This window comes from Prionailurus bengalensis, chromosome E2 (assembly GCF_016509475.1).
Source record: "Prionailurus bengalensis isolate Pbe53 chromosome E2, Fcat_Pben_1.1_paternal_pri, whole genome shotgun sequence".
Lineage (NCBI taxonomy): Eukaryota > Metazoa > Chordata > Mammalia > Carnivora > Felidae > Prionailurus > Prionailurus bengalensis.
The window spans coordinates 9139046-9155777 of record NC_057352.1 but is presented as its reverse complement, the minus strand read 5'-3'; the positions used below and the strand labels follow the sequence as shown (position 1 = coordinate 9155777).

The 16732-nt window shown below is 55.6% G+C and overlaps 1 protein-coding gene across 1 annotated transcript; it reads right to left on the bottom strand.

The window, feature by feature from the left end:
- Positions 1–236: 236 nt before the first annotated feature.
- On the bottom strand, positions 237–16673 carry GYS1 (glycogen synthase 1). The gene is made up of 16 exons (XM_043600329.1): positions 16343–16673; positions 14663–14844; positions 12427–12618; positions 11339–11524; positions 10941–11085; positions 9772–9889; positions 9332–9452; positions 8941–9047; positions 7570–7629; positions 7403–7481; positions 4980–5093; positions 4590–4716; positions 2722–2817; positions 2392–2555; positions 1896–1976; positions 237–1740 (listed from the first exon to the last, which is right to left on the bottom strand). Exons 1-16 carry the CDS (start codon positions 16458–16460, stop codon positions 1417–1419), a joined length of 2214 nt encoding a protein of 737 aa, XP_043456264.1. The 5' UTR covers positions 16461–16673; the 3' UTR covers positions 237–1416.
- Positions 16674–16732: the final 59 nt, after the last annotated feature.

The following is a 16732-nucleotide window of genomic DNA, read 5'->3' as shown; positions in this document are numbered from 1 at the left end:
GGCAGTTGGGGCTAAAGTCCAGAGGCCAGTGCCCTGGGAACACGTTCTAAGCTAGTTCTGTCCAACAGAACTTTTTGCAGTGATGGAAATAATTTATCTGCAGTGGAGTGAGACAGGGTATCAGAGACCCAGTAGTGCGGCAGCGGGAGGGGAAGAGGAGGGAAAGAGAGAAGCCAAGAGGAGGGAGGGGCCAGCAGCGAGGCCCAGCAAGCCCTCAGAGTGGACCAAACCTCAGATTCTTAAATATAGATGTATTTTTTTCATCTCTGGACACACATCAATCACACCTCTTCTGCCCTCCCAACTTGCAAAGCAAGTGCGTCAGACACAGCACAGCACGCGTGAAGGGCCCCTCCCTTTCACCAAAGCTGGGGGGCAGGACACAGCTTAAGGATGGAAGAGCCTCGAGGTAAATATGAAAGTTCTAGAACCAAGTGGGTTCCATTCTAGACCGGGGAAAGGGACCGGGAAGCAGCACAGTGGTGAGGTTCCAGATTCGGCAGCCGGGACCTAGCACCCAGTGGTTTTACGGTGGGCCTAGGGGTCGGAGGTTGTGGCAGGGGAAGACGGGCCCCTTCAGTCCTCAGCAAGGGGATTCCCTGGAGGGCACGGGAATCTCAAGATAGGGGGGGAGAGCTCAGACTCTCCGGGAAGGAGGTACAGGGTCTGGTTCAAAAAAGGCCAGAAAGGCATCTAGACCAAGACTGCATGTTCTCCAATAGGAATGAGAAGTCAAGTGGTTCTGTACCACCCCCCACCTCCCATTGGCCAAAATATGAGGAGAGCAGGAGTGGGGGGTGGGGGGGGCTCCAGGCAGAGCTAGACACCCCAACAAGGGCTAAGATCAGAGTAAGGACGCGAGTGCCCTGGTCTGGAGCCCGAGTTCTGGAGTTGAAATGGAGGACCTTCTGGATTCAGTTAAGTCCCTGAAAGTGCCCCAGCTGTGGACTTGATTGCCCCATTAACAGGGACACCACGTGGTTTCCAGAGCTTGGTGGCCCCCAGGCCACAGCTGAGCATGGCATCTTCGGTGTGCTGGAAAATCAGCAAGCCACAAGGGCTCCAGGAGCCTCCTGCCTGTATGACAACAGACCAGGTTTCCTAACACCCCTGGCACCATGGCAGGGTAACGGCAGGTGCCCGGCCCTCCCGGGGAGGGAGGAGGCCCAGGCCAGGCCCGAAGGGCTCCGGGGCACAGTGTATGCATTCTGGAACCCAGGAAAGGCACGGCGTTGTGATTCCGGAGTGTCGGGGATTCCCAGAGAGGAGCTAGAAGGGCTGGAGTGTACGGCGGAGGGGACGGGGCTGTGGACCCCAAGGCGGGTTCGGGATGTGGAGTGGGATTTCGGAACAGTGCCATTCTGCATCCGCCCTCTGGACGAGACAGGATGGGCGGGGAGTGTGGGGCGGCGGGACTTAGTTGCGCTCCTCGCCCAGGGAGCTGGCGGGGCTGAGGGGCTCGCTGGGAGTGCTGATTGAGCTGGAGGGCGCTGTGTCCACGGAGCCGCGCTTGCTCCCGCTGGTGGAAGAGGCGCAGGAGGCGCGGCGCGGCCACTCGGGGGCGCGGATGTTGCGCCGGTCCTTGGCGGCCTCCTCTTCCTCATCGTAGCGCTCCCCGTCTACGTCGGTGGGCCCGTCCCGTGGCTCCTCCTCGTCCTCGCTCTGGTGAGGGCTTGAGTGTCGCGACAGCGAGGGCGACGGCGGCACGGAGGCCGGCCGAGGGTAGCGGTAGCCCTGGGTCTGCGTTACGGGGGTGTGAGCACAAACCCGGAGTGAGCAGGTGGGGTGGGGGAGGGCCCGACAGCTTGCCCCGGGGCCTTCCCACTCCCGGAAGGACGCGCACCCACCCCAGCCCTCTAGCTCCGGGCCCATCAGAGAGATCGGGGTCCACTCACCGCGTCAGCCTCGTGGGGCTCATAGGTGAAGTGTTCTGGAAAGGCCTTGGCCAGCGCCATGTGGCGCGCGGACATATAGTACTTAGGGAAAAGAAAGGGAGGGAGCGTCAGCAGAAGGGAACCAGACACCGCCCCCAGCAGAGGTGGAAGGTGGCGAACCCTAGCCCACACTCTTTAGGCAGAGGAGCACCTTCTGGCACCTTCCAGTCGGCCCCTATACCAACTATCTTTCTGGCTCCACCCCTGAAGCCGATAAGCAGAGCTGTGAATGGACAGTCTCTGAGCCACGCCCCCATTCGCAGGGGCAGAGGTCTTAGGTCAGGTACCTCTTGGCCACGCACTTCAGGCAAGTAAGGTAACGCTGGCCACTGCGTCTACCAGCAAAAGATGGTTAATTTCTTAAAGGGAGCGCAACTGTTCCGCGTAGGGGACCCCTGGCCCCCTGGCGCCAGCCTTGGAAGCTGAGAAATCAGAGACCGGAAGAAGGCGGTTATACCCGGCCTAGGTATTTCCAGTCTAGAAGGTCTGAGAGGCGCTCCGTGCGGTTTCTCTGGATGATGCGCTGCCGCCGGCTCTGCTGGCAGAAGCTGTAGAGGAAGGAGGTGAGCTGCGAGCAGGAATCATCCAGGCTGCGGAACCGCCGGTCCAGAATGTAGATGCCTGTGGGGGCCAGGACGGGGCAGGGCTCAGAAATCAGACGAAGGAAACCTTCATTCTCCCGGGAACTCTGTGGCACCGGGACCCCTCTCCCCATCCCGGGGCCCAGGAGCCCTTCCCTTCCCCCACCCGGGATCCAAGAGTCTCGGCTCTCGGTCTGGGCGCTGACCGTAAGCTGAGGGGTCTGCAATGTGTTCCTCCATGAAGCAGCCGAAGCCGGAGAGGTTGGTGGAGATACTGGGGATGCCCATAACCGTGCACTCGGCTGCGGGAAGGAGTGAGAAAGGTCTCCTTAAGCGTTCCCCTTTGGCGCTTTGAAGTCGCAATAGACGCCCCAACAGCGCCATCTACTGACAACTTGAGCAAATCCCTGAGCCCACAAAACCGGAACGTGAGTGCGTTTGATCACAGTCTGTTTCTCGCAGGGGAAGCGAAGAGGCTCAGAAAAGGGAATTCACTCGTCCCAGGGCTTCAGAATGAGGACAAATCTAGTATGTACTCGTTGCCAATGTGTACCATTTTACTCCATCCTCACAACCTGTAAGATACTTTCTTGTGCCAGACGTAGTTTTGACAGGAAACAAGAAAAATTCTCATCACTGCCTCATTGAATACCTTAAACAAGCCTGAAAAATGGTTCACGTAGTTTATTACAATGCTCAGGTAGGGGCGCCTGGGTGGCTCAGTCCGCTGAGCGTCCGACTTCGGCTCAGGTCATGATCTGGCGTTCGTGGGTTCGAGCCCCGTGTCGGGCGCTGTGCTGACAGCTCAGAGCCTGGAGCCTGCTTGGGATTCTGTATCTTTCTCTCTCTGCCCCTCCTCCACTTGCACTCTGCCTCTCTCTCTCTCTCTCTCTCTCAAAAATAAACATGAAAAAAAAATAATAATTCTCACGTAAGTGTTCCGAAAAACCTCCATAACCTGCAAACACAGGCACCAAATATAACAGGGCTTCATGAGAAAAAGAGGGTTGGGGCCAAGCACACAAAACCTATGCATCACTGTAACCATGGCCGAAATGAAACTGGCAAAATCATTACCCCAATTATTATGCAAGCACAGTTTAAAAGGTTTGTTAAATTGCTCATAAGTTAAGAAATACTATGGGGGCGCCTGGGTGGCTGAGTCGGTTAAGTATCTGACTCTTGAGTTCGGCTCAGGTCACGATCTCATCGTTCCTGGGATTGAGCCCTGTGTCAGGCTCTGCTCTGACAGCATGGAGCCTGCTTGGGATTCTCTCCCTCCCTCTCTCTGCCCCTCCCCTGCTCACACACTCTCTCTCTCTTCCTCAAAATAAATAAACTTAAAAAAAAAAAAATACTACAGCAACTGTGATATTTACTTAGCCTCAAAACCAATCTTGATTGAAGAGTGTGAGGAAGGGTTGAGTTTGGGGCCACGGCAAAATGTCCCCAAATAAGGGACAAGTGCAAATAAGCCCCAACCCGGAGCCTGTGTCTAAAGGGAGTCAACGCCAGGGTACGTGGGTGGCTCAGTTGGTTAAGCATCCAACTCTTGGTTTCAGCTCAGGTCATGATCTCACAGTTTCGTGAGTTTGAGTCCCATATCGAATCCCCGCTCAGGACTTTCTCTCTCTCTCTCTCTCTCTCTCCTCCCTCCCACACTCATGCTGTCTCTGTCTCTCTCAAAATAAATAAATGTAAAAAATATAATAATAATAAAGGGAGCCAACGCCTTCGTAAAAGAGGACGGCGGAGCGAATGGGCACTGGGGACACCTCTGAGAGACCTGGCCCCATTCAGTCGTGTTGGTAACTACGTATTCAGCTGTTGATATCGGGGGGGGGGGGGGGGCAATCAGCAGCAAACTGGGGGGAATCACGTGTGACCTGTGACCTCAGCCCTCTAGTTACACATCACACGAGCGACCGTGTCACAAAAACACATGCTGAAGGCCAACAGACTGTGGCCATCGTCCCGGTTTTGCAAAGGAGAGCCCGGGGCACAGAGCGGGCAAGTGCCGTGCCCGGGGTTGGTGCCCCATCTGACCAGGAGCCGACCACCATGCTGCACTCACCCGGCGTGTAGCCCCAAGGCTCATAGTAGGAGGGGAAGACCCCGAGGTGGCAGCCACGGACAAATTCCTCATAATCCACGGGGAGCAGGGGGCTCGTGGAGGAGAGGAACTCTGGGTGGAAAATCACCTAGCAGTGAAAAAGAAGAGCTCAGCCCAAACTCCCTGGGATCCCAGAGGGGCCCAGAGAGGGCGAAAAGCCTGTCTAAAGTCACGCAAGTCAGCGGTAGGACAAAGCATTGAATCCAAGTCTGTCCGCTTAAAGTGCTAAGGTCCTTTCTAAACATAGCGATCCCTTAATAAACCAGGGGAGACGGGGGACGTGAGGCCCAGCCCCCCCTACCTCCACCCCCCACCCCTCCATGCTTGACCCAGCCTGGCCATTGCCCTCACCTTGACCCTGTCAGCACTACTATTGAAGAGTCCGATTCGACGGATGGTGGTCAGGATAGGATCCGAGGAGTCGTCCAGCATATTGTGGGTGCACACAGGGGGGAAAGACTGTCGCTGCAGGGGCCACAAGAGGGATGGGGGTCAGAGAAGGGACAGAGGGCTCCCTCATTCCCTGTGAGCCACGCTGACCCGGGAGGAGGTCACAATTCCCACCAGGTTGTGGGGACACAAGCCCAAGAGATTAGAAGCTGTAGATATCTGGGGCGCCGGGAGGGCTCAGTAGGTGGAATGGCCGACTCTTGATTTCGGCTCCGGTCATGATCTCCCAGTTGGTTCGTGAGTTCGAGCCCCGAGTTGGGTCTCCACTGTCAGTGCAGAGCCTGCTTGGGATTCTCTCTCTCTGGCCCTCCCTTGCTTGTGCTCTCACTCTCTCTCTCAAAATAACTAAATAAACTTAAAAAAAAAAAAAAAAAAGAAAAAAGAGTCATAGATATCCTCCTTGGCTCTCTCTGTAAAGGCTCACTTTTCTCTTTGAACACCATGAGCTGAGGGGCACCTGGGTGACTCCGTCGGTTAGGTGTCCGACTTCGGCTCAGGTCATGATCTCACGGTTCATGGGTTCGAGCCCCATATCGGGTTCTGGGCTGACAGCCAGACAGCCCTCCCTCTCGCTCAAAAATAAATAAACATAACAAATAACCAACTAAACAAAAAAAACACCATGCGCTGAAAAGAAACTACAGTTCCCATTTGTCTTTGAGGCAAAGCCAGCGTTAACCTGCCTCCCCTGACGACCGGGAGCTGTAGTTATTGGGTTCTGTACTCTGGGCTCCATCATCAAAGAAACCCAAAGGCACTAAAATTCCCCCAAGTCAATGGGGGGCAGAGACTTTGTCAATATGGCAGCAAGCTCCAGGGGCTGCTGGAAGTTGTAGTTTTCTTATGAAAAGCCTGTCTTGCCTTCTTTCCAAGTTCCCTTTACTCTCCATCCTGTGATTCCCTCCACTTCTGTGCCCACCCAAGGCCCAGAGAAACCACAATTCCCAAGAGTGACTGGAGGGGCGAGAGTTAGGAAATCCCACGGGCTGCTGGGATATGTAGTTATTTGTAACTCTTCCATCTCATTAAAAGTTCTACTTGCCTTCAGTCAGCTCCAGGGGCTCAAGAAACTACAACTCCCAGCAGCCCCGTGGCAATGCATGCACATCCTCAGTGAGGCTGACTGCCTTAGGGACTATTAGAAATTGTAATCTGGGGTCACAGCGTGGCTCAGTCATCTCTTTATTTTGGCTCTTTATTATGATCTCATGGCTTCTGGCTTCGAGCCCCATGTCAGGCTCCGTGCAGGAAGCGCGGGGCCTGCTTGGGATCTCCTCTCTCCCTCTCTCTCTGCCCCTCCCCTACACACTCTCTCTCTCAAAATAAATACATAAACTTAAAAAAAGAAAAAAGGAAATTGTAGTTTGGCCCAAAGCACATCACACCTCGTTTGTGCAGCGTGGGTACCTAGGTTTCCAGTCGCCGGGAAGTGGCTCACCCACCCTGACCACAGGTATCAAAGATTCCTGACCCCAGAGAATCAAAGAACTCTCCCTCCCAGGAGCCTCTGGGGCAAGGGAAGCATGCCTGAAGCAGGGGCTGCTGGGACTTGTAGTCCTCATTTTGTTACTGCCACATTCTTCTAAGGTTTCCCATCCACCGAATTCCATTAACCTCCGGAATCTAAAGAAGCTACAACTCCCAGGAATGTTTGGGGACTAAGACACACAGCCTGTGGGATAAGAAAAACAGCGGTTGCTGAGAGTTTTCAATGCTCTTCAGGTAACGGCTAGTGTTTTAGCTAAAACCTTCTGGCTCTAATGAGTATGAAACTAGTCAGCAGCAAGACCCAGGGACAGCGGGGACTTGTAATTCTCCTTCTGTGGGCTTTGTTGACTTCCTAAAGTTCTCTTTCATCTTTTGACCCCGGTGGCTCAACGAAATTACAAATTTAAAAAAAAAAGTACAACTCCTAGCAGCCCCTGTAGAATAAGCCACTGGGGGGGGGGGGCGCCTCGGTGGAGGGGTGGGGGGCTCAGTCCGTTAAGCATCCAACTTCAGCTCAGGTCACGATCTTAACAGCTGGTGGGTTCGAGCCCAGTGTAGTCGGGCTCTGGGCTGACAGCTCAGAGCCTGGAGCCTGCTTCGGATTCTGTCTCCCTCTCTCTCTGCTCCTCCCCCTCCCCCGCTCTGTCTCTCTCTCTCTCTCTCTCTCTCTCCCTCAAAAATAAATAAGCCTTAAAAAAAAATCAATTGATTCCCTGATAAGGGTGCCGGTGACGCGGAGCCCCCAGCGACCTCTGGGGTCAGAGCTAACACGGCAAGCTGCCCCCGGGGCGGGTGCTGGGCATCGCCAGGTCTCTGTTCGGGGCCCCAGACCGTACCTGCGTGGCAAATATAGCTCTCTTCATCATAGTGAAGTCCTCCTTGTCCAGCATCTTGTTCATGTCCGGGAGGCTCCCCCTGCAAGGTGACAGGGTATGCGTCTGGGAATGGGTGATCTGTGGAGTCAGGGCCCAGGAGGATGCGGGGCTGGGGGAGGGACACTCACACCAGCAAGGACTCATAAAGCTTCCTTCCGAACTTCTCTTTCACGGTGTTGGCCGTATCCCTAGAAGGGGCAGAGACACAGCATCACATATACGCCACCTGCCATTTATTGTCAGCTGCTACACCGAGGTCTGAGCGGAGAGGCCCTGGGGATTTGGAGCTGGAGGACGGGGACCTGGGAGACAGGCCCTGAAAGGCTCGAATCCCCCGTGCCCCTCATCAGCTGTGTGGCGGGGGACAGGTGGCCTTCCCTCTCTGACTTTGGTGACTCATCTCTCAGACGGGGATAAAAATAGAACCAACCTCAGAGGTCTGCAGGGAAAACTTGATGAAGTCACGACAAACAACGCACAGTGCCTGGCACACAGCAAACCTTCCAGAAATGTCAGCTATTATTAGGACGTGCACTAGTCCTGGTGGTGGCCATACTAAGCCCCATGTTATAAAAAGGGAAAACGATGTTCCGAGAGAGGAAATTTTATGTGCACAAGTGAAGCTAGCAACTAGTGACACCCTGCAGCCTCGATGACATTCCTCTAATCCTAATCTTCTCATAGCTCTGGCCTCATTTTCTACCCCATCTCCCTTAAGCGCCCTGCTCCAGCCGCACTGGTCTCCCTGTGGTTTCTCAGACATACCTCAGGACCTTTGCATCTGTGTTCCTCCGCCTGAAATGCTATTCCCCAGATACACACAGGGCTCCCTCCCTCATTTCTTCTACTGGTCTCTACCCAATGGCAACTTTCTCAGTGTGGCCTGTCCTGACCATTCCATGTCCTGGCTCGCATTCCAGTCCTGCTTTATTTTCTCGTCAGAGCACTTTCTTTTTGTTGTTGTTGTTGTTTTAAAGAGTCTATTTTTAAGCGGTCATCTCTACACCCAACACGGGGCTCGAACTTACAACCCCAAGACCAAGAGCCACATGCTGTACCAAGTGAGCCAACCAGGCACCCCAGAGCACTTTCTATAGAACTCTCTAGAATGTGAGCTCGGTGAGGGCAGGGATTTTATCGTCCTCATTTACAGCTGCGTCCCCAGGGCCTGGAACAGCGCCTGGTCCACGGTAGGTGCTCAGTGACTATCTGATGGCTAATGAATGGCTCTGGCAGATGAGGAAATTATCACAAAGCGACCAAGGGTCAGTGGCCCAAGTGGGACCTCGCCAGTTTGATGTCAGGGCCCTGGTTGTACGGTCACACTTGTCCTGCGTGCGGCTCCTTACTGCCCCTGAGCTAGAGACGTCTGAAGCAAGTGACTTCACTACGAGTTTTTGGGGGGCAAACTGCTCGTGTTCCAGATAACAAAACTGAGCCTCCCGAAGCACATGGCCGGGAGTGGGAATGGCAGGGATCCTGGGCCGAGGGCTGCTGACCAAAGCTGCTTGCGCACAGCTTGGCCTTTGAGGGTTTCCACGTTGAAATTGTTGGTCCGAGCCGGCATGATGAAGAAGGCGACCACTGTCTGCTCACTGCCGTTCACCTGGGCAGAGGAAAAGGCGTGGGGCGGGGGGAGGGGGTCAGGATCACCCGAGAGACGGCTGAAGCCACCTACCCTTTTCCACCCGTCAAGACCACTGTGGCCCTGCCATGCTCCTTCCCGTCAAGGAGAATTAGAGTTATCATCCCCACTGGGACTCTGGTCTTCTTTCTGGGTCTCTACACGTTGCCTTCACACACGCGTCTCCCTACGTCCCGCCCCCACCCTCCCCAGTTATGTGCTGATTTCCTTTTCCTCTTTTTGTCTTCTCAAAGCCCAGGCCTTACTCTGAGTAGATAGTTGAGCCGGGCCAAGGCCTCTAGGAAGACGTCGGCCCCCTTGTTAGAGAACTCGTAGCGGCCGGCGATAAAGAAATACAAGGTCTTGTCCAAGTTGAAGTCCAGGTGCCTAAAAAAGCCATAAGGCATGGTGGTGAAGCCACCTTGGTGAAGCCAAGGGTGGGGACCCGCTAGCCCTGGCCTTGAAACTACAAACCCCAGAAGCTACAGGGGCAAAGAGCATCTTAGGCAGTACAGAGGCATCATGGGAGCTCCTGGGAGTTGAAGTTCTTTTCTCCCTAGATGGGGATCAATACTTGAATACTCCACCATTGTTCTGGCGCTCAGGAATGGAAGAGGCTGAGCCCCCAGCTATCCCATCTCTTACACTCACGAGTTGGGTTCCCAACCCCTTCCTCTCCCAAGACCTAGGTACCTGGTCCACGTACCCATAAAAATGGCCCCGCACAAACTCCTGGATTCGAGCCTTGCTCTGAGCATGGAGGTTCTGGAACTCATGCATGGCAGAGAACTTCTTCACATTCAGTCCATTGGGGGTCACGATATCTGGAATTTGTGGGGAGAAGGTCCATGTTTCATATCTTCATCTATTCATACCCGTCAGTGTGGTTGAATGAATAAACAAAGGAAAGACTCCTTTCCTTTCACAATCTCTTGGTTTTAGAAGCTCCCTTGGTGGCCCTGCTACCCTGCCACTCAGACGCCTTCTTGCCCAAAGTCACTTGCTGACGTTCACAAGCACGACCACAACTCCCAGCAGCCCCTGCAAATGGCTAACCACACAGGGAAATGAACTACCTTGGGGCTTCTGGGAGTTGTAGTTCTTTTCTTTCCCCTATCCCACCCTATACTGGGGATGATTTAAACATCCCCATCCTGCTTCTCCCAGAATATACCCTCAACCTTCAAGCCTCTTTTAGGGTCCCGATCATTTCCTATCCTCCTTGAAATTAAAATACATCAATGAAAAATTATAACCACCATCAGCTCCAGGAGTAGGAGCTGGCTAGCCAAAGGCCTCCTGGGAATTGTAGTTCTCACAATACACCCATTGAGAATGGGTGCTATAACCCGAAAAGAATAACTGATTCCAGGGGTGCCTGGGTGGCTCAGTCGGTTGAGCATCCAACTTGGTTTGGGCTCATGTCATGATCTCACGGTTCATGGGATCGAGCCCCGCGTCGGGCTCTCTTTGGGATTCTCTCTCTCTGTCCCTCCCCCTGTCCATGCTCTCTCACTCTTTCTCTCTCAAAATAAATAAGTAAACTTAAAAAAAAAAAGAAAAGAAAAGAATAACGGATTCCAACACCACTCTTCTCAAAATCAAAACCCAGTGAAACTCCATTCCCTTTCAGAAGACCAATAACTACATTAGCCGATAAGGTAACTTTACCATTTTGAAATGAATGTCAAAGGAACTGCACCTCCCATTAGCCTCTAGGGCGTATAACCAGGCAGCTCCCTATTCAGGTCATCAACTTAGGGCCGGCTGGGGGGGGGGGGTGTAGTTCTTTGCTCTCTACAGTTAAAAAAAACCAGTATCGGCCTGAGCACAGACTGCCTCATTCATGTCTAGGGACCCCAGCCTATTCCCTACCTGGTTTCCTCTTGAGCAGGTGCTGAGCCTCGATGGCAGTAATCTGGGACACAGTAGTAAAGATGTGAGCGCAGTGGGCCGCTGCCCGCTCCATGCAGTAGCGGTGATAGATTTGCCTCTCCCCTGCTTCCTTGTCCACATTGAACTGGGTGGGAAGGGAGGGCAGTCAGGTTAGAAGAACTGGGGAGAAGACTCAGGCGGTCCAGACTCCGGGGTCCCGGAGGTGGCTGGGGTTGGAAGCTGAACTCCTTTGTCAGAGGGAGGAGGGGGTGGAGGACTTGGACCCCTGGGTCACGGGAGAAGAGGAAGCTTGATCCCCCCGCCCCTGGGCTTCCCGGACAGCTTTGGGCTGTCCCGAACCACTCACAGCCCCCATCTGCCACACGTTCCCGGCTCACATTCTCCAGGTTGTTATAGAAGTCCACGGCACCGGCACACAGGTAGCGTCCCAGCAGTGTGGCGTGGGTGGTGAAGATTGTGGCCACGGGCAGCCGCCGGGCCCGGCACAGGCAGAGGCCAATGCCCGCCAACCACTCGTGGAAGTGTGCAACCACGTGTGGCTTCTCCTCGTTCTGGGCCAGGAACTATGGGGCAACAGGAAGAGGGCCACTGTGTCTCCACGTGTGTTGTGCGGACAACCAACAATCCCCAAGGTGGACAGGGAGGCAGGGGAGAGGTAAATCTATCGTCATTCTTGCACAGAGTGGATGGTAGCCCACTGCAATCCCCCTAGAACAAGGAACTGTAAATCGCTGGGACGCCAGGCCAGCTGACCCCATCCTTCAAGGCTGATGGGAGCCGGGGGCGGTGGAGAGGTTGGCCCCACCTTCTAAGTGCCAGCAGGGCTGAAGTGGATGGTCTGAAGTTGTAGTGTCCCCCAAGTCCTGGGCGCAATTCCTGGAGAGTCTTTTGTCTCAATCAAGAGTGGAGCTGCAGCCAATACTGACTAAAGGACTACAACTCCCAGAATGCCCTAGGACTGGCCCATTCGTAAACTGGTTTCCCTGGGGCAGGAGATGTGAAGTTTCTTCGGCCTTTTAAAACCTAAAAGGGGGTCAGAACCAGGATCCCTGGTTCTCATATAGGCCGGAGACCCCCAACCGTCCAGGGCCCCCTCTGAGAGCTAAGTCCAGCCACTATCAGACTACAGAACTACAACTCCCAGAATGTCCTGGTGCAAGCCCTCTAGCCCGGCCAGCACCCCCCAAAGCTAACAGTTCAAAATCTCTATACTGAGAAAATTAGAATGAATGAAGCTGGGGTTGGGAGTTTGAGCCTCTGGGCCCCTGGGTGTCTGTGTTCCCAAAGGTCAGAGCTAGTGCTTGGAAAAGGACCTACAATCCCAGAATGCCTTGGGAGAAGCCAGCCACCCCAAGGCCCCCGGCCGGCCACCCCTTCCTACCCCGCCCCCTCTGGCAGGGACTGACGGCCATCGTAGGTTGGGGCCCGGGTCAGGAGTGACATGGCGACCAGCAATGGGGCCTACCTCACCCAGGAACCAGGTGGTGAGGAAGCCAAAGAGGACGGCGTCGTTGGCCTCCCGGTCGTACCAAGGCACCCCGATGTTGCAGGTGTCCCAGAGCTCCCCCTTCCAGCGCTCCAGGGCCCAGGCTGAGGCCCCCACGTCCAGGAGCACCACCAGGGGGCCCCCCTCGATCAGCCAGCGTCCGAAATACACCTGGGGGGGCCCACAGGAAGACTCAGGCTTTTGGCCACACCTCCCTGGGCCCAGCCCCGGTGGCTCGCCCACCCGCAGGCAGCAGTCGGGGCTTAAAGCCTCAGTTCTTCCACCCTGTTTCGGTACCTGCTGCTAATTTCTCCCCCGCTGCCTTATTTCTCCACGTGCTGCTAGTTATTCCCACCACACTCTTTGTCCATCGCTGTTGCATTTTCCCTGTGCCTCGCTTCCTTTCTAGCTTTGCGCAGTGGCGGTATCGTAGCCAATGAGGTTTATTAGAGGAGCGATTACTGCTAACTGAACACCTTGCTTCCTTTCTATAACCGCTACCCTGGTTCCCAACCCACTGCCTCCTTTCTCTTACCTATAACCATGAATGTCACACGGTCCTGTCTCTGTGCCCCCCCGCTGCCTTGCTTTTCCGCCCTTGGCATTTCTCCAACGTGCTGCCTTGTTTCTGTGTTTCCTGCCACTTCCGTCTTGCCAACCCGCCTGTTGCCTTCTCCCGTCATTTCTTCCTTCTGCGGCTAATTCCTCCCACTGGATGCTTCTTTTACTGTTCTCATTGCCACAGTCTTCCGCGCCCGCTGCCTTGCTTCCGACGCTTTCACTATAAATTTGTCACCTGCCGTCGCCTTCCTCTACCCTTAGGCCCATCTTTGGACTCTGCAGCTACCTTTCTAACACCAGCTGCCGTCTTCCCCACTGCCATGTTTCTAAACCTTGCTGCCACATTTCTCCGGGCGGCTGCTTTCCTCCTGAGATGATGGCCTAGGTTCTGGGCCAGCTGCCATAGCCCTGTGCGGGCGGCAAGCAGTCCTGCGCCTCCCGGACCTGGTTTTGCCCAGCCTGGGGAGCCTGACTCTGATACCCCTCCCCCTCCCAGCTGTCGTCTGCCCTTTTGCTGGGGGGGGGGCGCTATTCTTAGGCCCCCAGCACGTGGGGAGCAGCTGCCATGGGGGAGGGCTGGGCTGTCCTAGGGTTCCTTAGGGACATGGTCCCCGGCCTCTCTGGACTCCAGACCCCACCCCAGACTAGAGGCTGTGAATGAATGAAGGAACCACTGGAGGTGGTTCCTCCCTTCGTCCCAGACCTGTCTGTCCTTCCACCCTGCTACATCATGGCCTTTTCCGCCGGAGGCAGCCGCCTCTCGGTGCTCATCCGTCAGTCCTCAGCCGGGGCTCTGGGACTCTCCCTTCCTATCTTTAAGTCCCGGGTCTGCTCCTCTGAAACCCTGCCCCCTGTCTCTCTTCCCTCCATCGGTACTCTATCTTCTTCTCCCTTCTAGTTCCTTCTCCTGGAAATGTCAGGCTGCCTCTCTCTCTATTGCTGTTACCCCTGGGCCGATCGGCACCTTTTGGAACACTCAATCTCTCTCCATCCATCTCTCTCCCTTGGTCGGCCTGTCCACCTCACTGCCGGCTTGGCTGTTTATGATAACGATGATGACGATGGCCGTGGTCACAAGAGCTCATACACAGTACTAACTGAGGCCAGGAACCGGGCTGAGGACTTTATTAACTAACAATTAATCCTTTCCCCCCAAACGAACAAGGTAGATGCTATTAGTAGGTTTATTAGCCAAGGTCACGCAGGCAGGAAGTGGAGAAGGTGATTTTGAACTGCAGGCTCCAGAACCCCCACTCTGGCCCTCCTGCCTCACCCCAAGCCCATCTCCCCCCGGGTTCCACCTGGCTGTCTGTCTTTCCGTCTCGCTCTTTTGCTCTCTGTGGGTCTGAGGATCTTGGCCTCTGGGAGCCATCTCTCAGTCTGTCTTATGCACCTGCTGTCGGTCTGTCCGTTCACCAATGTCTTCAGCTTGGGGTTCACCCACCCACTTCATGGGGTCCTGCGTCTGTCTGTCTGTCAATCTTACCTCCTCTGTGTCTATCTGGGAAAGTTCTGGCTCATCCCATGTTTCTGTCCATGCCTCCCTCTCCCCGGGGGGCTACCCACCCTCTCCCCACTGTCCCTTCTCCAGCTGCCGCTCCCACCCTGACTCTGGGCACCCACCTCCCCTCCCCTCGGCCAGGCCGTGTCCCACCTTGCAGCCCTTGCTGTTCATGGAGTCCAACGTCCTCTTCAGGGCTGGGGTTGGCGGCTCGAGCAGTTCCACCTGGGTCCTCACGCCCTGCTCCGTGTACGGTCCCACCAGGTAGTAGTTGTCACCCCATTCATCCCCTGTCACTTTCGCCTTCGTCTGTAGCACCGTGTAGATGCCGCCCACTGTGGGCCCAAGTGCGTGAGGGCAGGCCCCAGCCGAGGTCCACGGGTCTGGGACCTGGGGCAGGGTAGGGGGCCATGGGAGGTACTGGGGCCCCACACCTCTGGCTTAGAAGCAGGAGGGGGCTGAGAGCCCACCCTTCTGAGTCAGAGAGATGATGGGATAGGAGTTCAAGGGCAGTACTCCTGGGTCTAAGGGAGAATGGGGCTGGGGTTGGGACTCAGGGGGAGAAAGGGGCTCAGGCTAAACTTCGGAGTCTGAGACATGAAAGGGCTAGGGACTCGGGCTCCTGGGTCTGAGGGAATTAGGGGCCGGGGTCCCAAGGATGACAGAAGCTGGCAAGGATCATCAGGACTCAGGTCCCTGGGTTCCCAGCTTCTGGGAGCTGGGTTTATAATCTCAGTCAGGCTCTAGGTCACGGTAGGGGAGAATCTCTCTCCATGGCCCGATTCAGCTTCCCACAGCTGCTCAAGAGAAGCCTGAATTGTCATTCCTTGCCCCCAGGGACTCTGCTGACCTGTCCCCCAGTTTCCTCTCCCCAACTGAGAACACACGTGCAGGGCCCCGCTCTGCCCATAACTCCACTCCAGACCCAGAAGTCTGGGCTCTCGGCCTCCTTACCTACTGGAGCCTGGGCCCTGGGGATACATGGCTCCCAGTTCGAGGGCTGCTTGCCATGGGGTGAGACTCAGCCCCATTCTCTCCCAAGACTCCGCAAAGCAAAACCCCAGCTGGTTTTCCAAACCCAGAACTTTAGGACCTTCAGAGCCGGGGACGCAGAAATCTAGGTCCCCAGCCACTCCCATCCTAGGGCCCAGCCCCTGACCAACTTAGGACTTCCCAGCCTTCCCTCATTCCAGTACGCATGTGTCTGAGGCCGCAGGCTTCTGTACTCCTAGAAACAGAGCTCACACCTTCGGCTCCTTCAGAGTCTAGGCATTCAGACCAACTCTCTCCCACCCTAAGATCTAAGAATTAGAGTCTGCGGCCCTTCCCATCTTTACTCGCAAGTGGCCAGCCCCCAAATTCTGCCACCACGACTCATGCATCCTATCTCCCTGTTGGCTCTCTCCCAGCTCCAGAGTTTATATCCCCAGACTCTTCTCCCAGGGCCACAGGTCTGAAACCCAGCCACTTCCCTAGTTTTGCACTAGAAAGTGCCAACCCCCCATCTCCTTCCCGGTTAAGGACCCAGGTCTCTGGTCTCTGGAAAGCCTCCCTCCGGAACCTAGGAATCATTCATTTTGGCCCCCTCTTCCCTAGGACCCAGCAATTGGAATTCCAGCTTCCTTTCATCTTCACAGTCAGGCGACCCATCCCCACCCCGCCAGGGTACAGGAGACTTACCCCGGCCCTCCCCAAGGACACAGGAGTCATAGGTTCCTTGCCCAGAATCCAAGAGTATCATGCCAAGTAACTCCGTCCTCTAGGACTCGAGAGTTTCGCGCCCCCATCCCCGACTGCCCTCCTGGTCCAGGACCCATCGCCTGGCGTGCTCACCCTTGTTGGCCACCTCCCAGGCCACCTCGAAGAGCACTGTATTCTCCAGGTCGAATTCATTCTCCCAATCCTCCAGTCCTGGCAGTGAGGACACGGACAAAGTGCGGCTTAGAGGCATGGCCGACGCGTGAAGGGGGCTCCAGGGTCCACAGGTGGGGGCTCCCGAGGTGTCTGGGGAATGCAAAGGGCAGGGCGCGGGGCCAGGTAGCTGGTGCCCGACGGGAAGCTTGCAACGCCCTCGGCTTCCTATTGCACGACCGCACCCCCGCCCCAGAGCTCTGGGCCGTAGGCTGGAGGCGGCCGCAGCGTCACTGAGGCCGGCGGGGCCCCTGCAGTGAAATCTTGCGGCCGCCAGGCGGCGGGGCCCGCCCCCCGGCCAGAGCCATTGGT

Excerpts from the sequence above, each read along its gene's own strand:
- GYS1 (XM_043600329.1), bottom strand. The coding sequence starts at position 16,460 with ATGCCTCTAAGCCGCACTTTGTCCGTGTCCTCACTGCCAGGACTGGAG. Across the intron at positions 9,890-10,940 it reads CCTGCTCAAGAGGAAACCAG|ATATCGTGACCCCCAATGGA; the intron begins GTAGGGAATAGG and ends CACAAATTCCAG. Across the intron at positions 4,717-4,979 it reads GTAGTGCTGACAGGGTCAAG|GTGATTTTCCACCCAGAGTT; the intron begins GTGAGGGCAATG and ends TTTCACTGCTAG.